Source organism: Papaver somniferum, chromosome 4, assembly GCF_003573695.1.
Source record: "Papaver somniferum cultivar HN1 chromosome 4, ASM357369v1, whole genome shotgun sequence".
NCBI classification, from domain to species: Eukaryota; Viridiplantae; Streptophyta; class Magnoliopsida; order Ranunculales; family Papaveraceae; genus Papaver; species Papaver somniferum.
In genome coordinates, this window is record NC_039361.1 from 134,288,495 (window position 1) to 134,295,602 (window position 7,108).

Consider the following 7,108-nt stretch of genomic DNA (forward strand, 5'->3'; position numbering starts at 1 on the left):
AAACACACACTGATTATAAGTTGTTACACCGATTTCCTACAACGTATTCGTACTAGATGTAATACCTGCTTCAGCACTAAAAGAACTCCTAGCAGAACACCGATTCTCTTTAGGAATTCTTCTCGTACAACTTCTAGCAGAACAAAAATTCTCTTTAGAAGTTATTCCCGAAAATCTTATGTTTTGGAAATCTTCTGTTTTGGCAAAACAAAGTTTTCTTCAAAAGATACAACAACAGGGTTGATATTTTTCGATCTTTTGTTTTCACAAAACACCGAAACGATTTGCCTTTAGATGTAAATCAAGGTTTTGGAAATCTTGTGTTTGTTTTGAGAAAAACAATTACTAGGTAAAAGTAATATCAAAACAAACTTGTAGATCAGGGATTATTAGACTCTCCAAAAATAGGAAGACAAACCTAATGATTCTAGAACAACTAGAATAAATCTACGAATATCTTGTTTAAAACTTCTTAAGGATTTTTACGAGATGCCTTAATCGAAGTTTTTCTTTCTAGCTTCTGATTTCGGCTAACAAGTATTGGTATACGATCGGAAACTGAAATCTATCCAAACCTAGGGTTTATGATCAACAACTCTTGAATGGTCTTATATTATAAGAGAAGACCCCTTAGAATAGACAAGAGGTGAAAAACCTAGATTACAAGTTTTATGATTAATCAAGAAGATTAAATCCAACTCGGATTTGTGATCCCCAATACAAAGACTTTTATCTCACTCTTGTTCACGAAGAACAAAAGACATGGAAAACAACCTTATGAGGTTACACCAATTTTCCAAAGGGGATAAAAAACGTGTAGCACTCACGAACCCTTTATTTATAGTGAAGGTATCTTGAAGCAAAGCTATTTTCCTTTTTCAAGAATCTCCTAATTTTGGAGTCTTTCCTAAGTTAAAACTCTTGCCAAAATAATTAAATAATTAATTAATTTAGCAAATATTGTATTTATGTGAATAAATCACAAATTAAATTAGGAAGGAATCACAAACACTTTAATATGGTAATCAAAGATGTTTGGAGTAATAAGTAACTTGCCTAGATAAGGAAACATCACCAACTTGACTAAAAAAGATTTCTAGTCACGTAATTGGGCTCAAGTCTGTGAACCATTACAAGCAGTTCATGGATAGTTTCCTACTAACGAACTGTAACAGTTTCAGCAACACTTAAAACTGTTACTTTAATAAATCACTCATAACTTCATCGTTATAACTCGGAATTGAATGATTCTTGGCTCGTTGAATTCGTGAGCTCATTCACTATAACATGAGAACCTTTACAGGGATAAAGGTTATTATCACAAAATTCGTGGCTCAAATAACCTCGAGTATATATACATAAATGTACATTAATTCCTAAAGAGTGAGCATTTGTTTCCATAGGTTAGAAAGGTATAATTGACCAAGAATCCAAATGAAATCAATTACCACATACCTTTGTTGATGAAGTTCTTGTTGATATCTTCTTGTAATCTCCAGTCTTCATCCTTGAGAGTAGTTCTTCTTAGATCTAGTCTTGTCTGAAACTATCTTTAGTATACTAAATCAAGAATGCATTTTGGCAACTAAAATTGACAACTAAATTGACATACCAATGCTAGTGGGTTCAATTGAGCAATGGTCTAACAGTACCAAATCAAATCAAACATATTAGTAGCAGGAATTGGTGATAAATCATACTTGCAACAATTTTTTCTTCAGAAAATGAAATCTGATTTCAAAATCGAAATCGTAAAAATGTAGTAAATCAAAATCAACACCAAAATAGTCACATAATACGGTACATCTATGAGGGATTTTAGTGTTTTTACCTGTGTAATCTTTATCTTGTTCTTGAAACTCAGTAAACTCACTAATACCTAATTTTCGATCATTTTTCACTGTTTTTTGATTTTCTTCAAAGTACAGATGATTCAAATGATACGGTTATGATGATATATATATATATATATAGATAGATAGATAGATCGGCGGGTTTTTTCAGTTTCGTTTTCAAAATCTGTTGTTGTAGTTACAACAGATGGATGAACGAGAAGGAGGAGGACAGAGACAGATCGATTTGGAAACGGCTACTGCATTAGATGACTAACGTTATAATCCTGAAATATATTAAGGGGTACATTCGTAATCTGGAAATACAGATATTTTAGGGAGGGTATATTTAATTTAGAGGAGGGCATTTTTGTTGGGCCTCTATTATAAGGGTATTTAATTAGTTAAAACTACAAACAAACCCATTTTCTAGATTTTTTCCACTGTGAAACCCACGCCCAGAAAAACTCAGGCGCGCACCCGTTTTTTGTAAGAAAATTTCTCACAAACCCAGAATTTATAAAATTATGTTGCGGTCTTTTTCTTCTTCTTTTACTCCGACAAACTATCCTTCTTCTTCCGGAATTCCTTTTCTTCTCCCTCCAAACTCTGAAGTAATCCCGATAATTTATTGTTGATGTTTACAAAGGTTAGAAGATGATTTCAAGTTTGAGAATTGTTTCCTTTGAATTTAGTTGTGGATGTTGAGATGAAGAGAAAGTTAGGTCATGGAATTGAGTTGGATTGACGGTGATGAGATTTAATAGGAGAGGGAAGAAGCTATTTGAGTTCTGAACTCCATATTTATTAAAATCGAATTTTGGGGTTTCTGAAACTGAAATTAGGTTGAGTTGAATTCAAGAAGAGGAGATGGATTTGGTGACTGATTTAGGTGAAATTATGACGGGTTCTGGTTATGAAGATCGGGAAGAATCATAAATTGTTTCCTTTCAATTTAGTTGTGGATGTTGTTATAAAGAGATTTTAGCTGGATTGAAGGTGATGAGATTTAACAGGAGAAGGAAGAATCTATTTGAGTTGTGAACTCCATATTGTTAAAATCGAATTTTGGGGTTTCTGAAACTGAAATTAGGTTGAGTTGTATTCAAGAAGAGGAGATGGATTTTGTGGCTGATTTAGGTGAAATTATGATGGGTTCTGGTTATGAAGATCGGGAAGAATCAGGGGCTGAAGACAAGGAATTGGTTATGTCTGGTATGTCTGTGGCGATGAATTGAGAAATCAAGTCTCTCATCATTACTCTCTCTGCTTGTAAATGAGTTGGAGGCTCAAAAATTATGTTCAGAGATTTGAAGAGAGGAAATGAAGAAATTGGTTGGAGTTGGTACCATCGATTCACAGCGAGAAACAAGGGAATGGGTTTTGTGTTATTCTGGAAACGAGATTTGGATATGAGAATGATTGTGGTATGAATTGAAGTTGCATAAGAAGATTGAGGAAGAAGATGGATATGACTGCATAACATGTCATGCAGTCGAGAAAATATCTGCATAACATGTTATGCAGTCGTGAAAATGGATGCATAACCTGTTATGCATTTACAAAATTTGTTGCATAACTTGTTATGCAGTCTAGAAAACATTTGCATAACACGTTATGCAACAACTTTTTTGTTACTATTGAAACCAACAAAAACAAAGACTGCATAACTTGTCATGCACCTACAATAATATCTGCATAACATGTTATGCAGTCGTGAAAATGGATACATAACCTGTTATACGTCCGAAAATATGGCTGCATAATGCATTATGCATCAATTTTATCTGTACGCACTAAAATCAACCAAAACAATGGCCACATAACCTTTTATAGATGCAATTGAGAAAATAGTTGCATAATTCGTTATGCGTCTGTTTTTTCTGTTGAATTCAGGCATATACAACGTTTTAGTGGCTGCATAAACCAAAATAATAGATGCATGAACAAATATATAGTTGCATAACGTGTTATGCATCTTTTGTGGTGTATGCGTATTGTTTTATGCATCTATTTTGGAGGTTGCATAGCGAATATGTAGTCAGTTTTCGAATTTTTCCCATAAAATGATGATCACCTTCGACTTTTTCGTGAAAAAACAAAAGTTTGATATTGTTGTTTGTACTCGTTGTGTAGCTCTCTTAAAAGATTTTCAACAATATAAAATTTGTAAAATTCCAAGGTGCGGTTTTTTAGATATGTTATATCCAAGTTGCGTTACCAATTATACCCCTAATGTATCACCCGTTATGCAAACGTTTTTCAAAATTTCATATAATTATGGGTGTCACGGAACTAAAATTAATTGTGGGCCTGACAATGAATAGATCTGCGCCTAATTTTCTCATTTAATTAATGTTCCAACAAAAAAAAAAAAGATAAACCGAGGTGGCAAGAAAGTTTAGCACTCCGAGCTGATGCACCTAAACCCAACAAACGAAACCTTCAAATATAGATACAGTTGAACCAGAAACTGGTGAGAGAGTTACCCCTTCTACACTCTATATTTAAGGGTAAACAGAAAAAAGAAAAGGAACTAATTTCAATGTTATTCCTAAAAGAGAAAAAGAAAGTAAAATGAATTTAACTGTTGCTCTTAAATATGTTTAACAGATGAGGAGCTTTGTCCAAAAAGAAGATACACAAAGAAGAAGCCTGAGACCGTGTAGTTTAGCATCCTTGCAGGTTCCTAACTTCTGCTCTTTAAAGCCATATAACTTCTATTTCCTGCAGTTTCAAAACAGATCAGCATGTCACTTACTACTGCACTTCTCATGGGATAAAAACTTGACAGCACACAAGTCACCATTCTCTACATGTTATAAACATGAAGATCCCACAAAACATTATGAATAAACCTGAACCTGAAGAAAGAATGTGTATGTAAACTACACACTGCCAGTTGCCAGCATTGATCTATTCGGCAACCTATATAACGGGTCGCAAGGCTTCACTAATATACACAACAATGTTTCATTAAATACCTAAGCCCCCTCCTAACCTTTAACACCATGGAAGAAGCACTTCCAAGCCTAGTTCAGGAAACTACCTGTACAACCACGTCAGTGAGGAACATCAAAGATCAAACATGGTAGTGTGAGTCAAAACAATGACTCGCTAATCATACAAATTGCTCAAGAACTGCGAATCTACGGGTTCAGTTAAGAGTGCCAAACTGTTGGTGCTATGGGTTTACAATGATGGTAATTTACGGGCTGCCTTCATGTGTTCGGTAGCTTGTTTTGTGTAGTGTGAGCTGTTGCAGTGGGTGGTTTTCCATCTAGTTGAACTCTGCAATCAGCTCTCCTTATTTGGTTCATCCGCTATTGCTGTTAGCGTGTGTGTGGTGATACATACTTCTGGTATGCTAGTTGTTGTTCCCTGATGTGTGCTTCCTTGCAGTGAGTGTTTTCTTCCCTCGTCAAACTCTGCAGGTAAAGGCTGAATAGTTTGTTGTGTGCATAAATAATGCAAGGCTGTTTTTGACTTGCTGGTTTTCTACGCCGTGTTTTGCTGGTGTGGTGTGTTCTTTTTAAGGTCTTTCTGTAACCATTTGCAAGGCTATGAAAATTTTAGCTTAAAAAACTGCTTACTCATGGTCTGTGACAACAAACTAGTCACTGTCCCTTATGGCAAGCGATTTACCTCTTCATCAGCCTTCCTCTCGTGCGTTTATGGTGTGCAATGGTTGTGCTGAGTTAAAGACATTCTCAAGGTGCCTTGTCCTGCCTCCTTGAGCTTGAGGAGGGAAATGGTGTGTAATGGTTGTGCTGAGTTAAGAGTGTAAGGGCAGAACTATTTGAAGGTCCTGTAAGTATGACAAGGGCGCGTGCCCTAGGGAGTCGGTCTATGTGATACTAGTCTGAATCTATGTATACTCTAAGTATCATTGTAAATGTTAACCCATTCAGTCAATAAGAAACAAAAGTATAAAATGTACTACTGAAATCCACCAAGGTTAAACAGGTTAAACTATTGCACGGCAAACACTGGTTTAGGCAACATGCAAAATGCAGATTCATCACATAGCAGGGGTTTCTCTCTCTGACTCTACTGAATCAATCTCTCAACCGCGATTATAACTAAAAACAAAAATAAAACATTGCATACGTACATGGGTGTATTTTTACACAACTAAGTATTCTCAACTCATCACAATCAAACTTCATAATCGTGAAACCAGCAGTTCAATGGCAATCCAATTAGAATACAATTGCATGATTTCTAAGTTTCTAGTTACAAATATTTCTATCGAAATCCAAAGCTATGAATTGAATTAGAATGTCATTCGAAAAACAGAAACCCAATAAGAAACAGGAAATAGAGGGTGAAGATTTTACCTAATGTCTTAACCAGATCCAACAATGATGTTATTGATAGGGATGAAAATCAATTTGACGAAGAACCCAACAAACCCCATCACAACAAAACCAATCGCAGTACGGAATGCCACCTTTGTGAATTCTGCATAAAACAATAATCATAAAAATCAAAATCAAATTTCCAAAAAAGAAGTCCAAAATCAAGAAATGGAAAAGGTTTGAAGATAATAATAACCTTTCTGATCAGGTTTGTGACATCTCTTGACGAGACGAACACTGTCCTTAGCGAATTCTCTCAATGGATCAACTACTGAATCAATTGCGTCCATTTCTGTTGAAGCGTGTAGAGGAGACAAAAGAGAAATCCACCATTTTAAGTTCAATTTTCTCGAGTCCGGTTAAGATATACGCGTAGCTTGAACAAATAAGGAATAGCCACCTGGAATTATTACCTTCTTTATCCTATTGGTCATGTTTTTCTTTTAGTTTTTTTCTCGTGATCCTATTGGTCAGGCTAAACCAAACCGTCAACTAATTAATACTCTCTCTCTCCCAAACATCACCTAACGTAGTTTGCACAATTTCTAAGACAATTTTAATATCTTTTACAATTATATCCTTAAAATTAATTACTAGTAAAATTTAGAAATGATTTATTTCTCAAACTTTACGACAGATTTTCGTAAATTTCGCACCACTAGAAAACATTTTAAAACACATAGGTAACGAATATATACATGACTATCAAATTATACATATTTCTTATACTAATAATGATCAATTAAAAAGATAGTTTTATAAATACTCCATTATCTGATTATATATTCATCTATTTTGGGACGGAGAAAGTATTTTTCATTTATTTCAATTTAATTAAAATCTAAATTTTAATATAATTAAAATTTAAAGGCAGTGACTAAATACAACCCACGTTTAGGTTAAATACAATCCATA

General features: G+C 34.5%; 1 protein-coding gene across 1 annotated transcript; it reads right to left on the minus strand.

The window, feature by feature from the left end:
- Positions 1-4,207: 4,207 nt before the first annotated feature.
- Positions 4,208-6,551, minus strand: LOC113276643 (protein transport protein Sec61 subunit gamma). The gene is made up of 3 exons (XM_026526268.1): positions 6,390-6,551; positions 6,173-6,296; positions 4,208-4,559 (listed from the first exon to the last, which is right to left on the minus strand). The coding sequence occupies exons 1-2, from the start codon at positions 6,481-6,483 to the stop codon at positions 6,181-6,183; spliced, it is 210 nt and encodes a 69-aa protein (XP_026382053.1). The 5' UTR covers positions 6,484-6,551; the 3' UTR covers positions 4,208-4,559; positions 6,173-6,180.
- Positions 6,552-7,108: the final 557 nt, after the last annotated feature.

Bases quoted from the DNA above. Each gene is read 5' to 3' on its own strand.
- LOC113276643 (XM_026526268.1), bottom strand. From the start codon at position 6,483: ATGGACGCAATTGATTCAGTAGTTGATCCATTGAGAGAATTCGCTAAG. The intron at 6,297-6,389 runs GTTATTATTATC...TGTTTTATGCAG, and splicing joins TCACAAACCTGATCAGAAAG to AATTCACAAAGGTGGCATTC.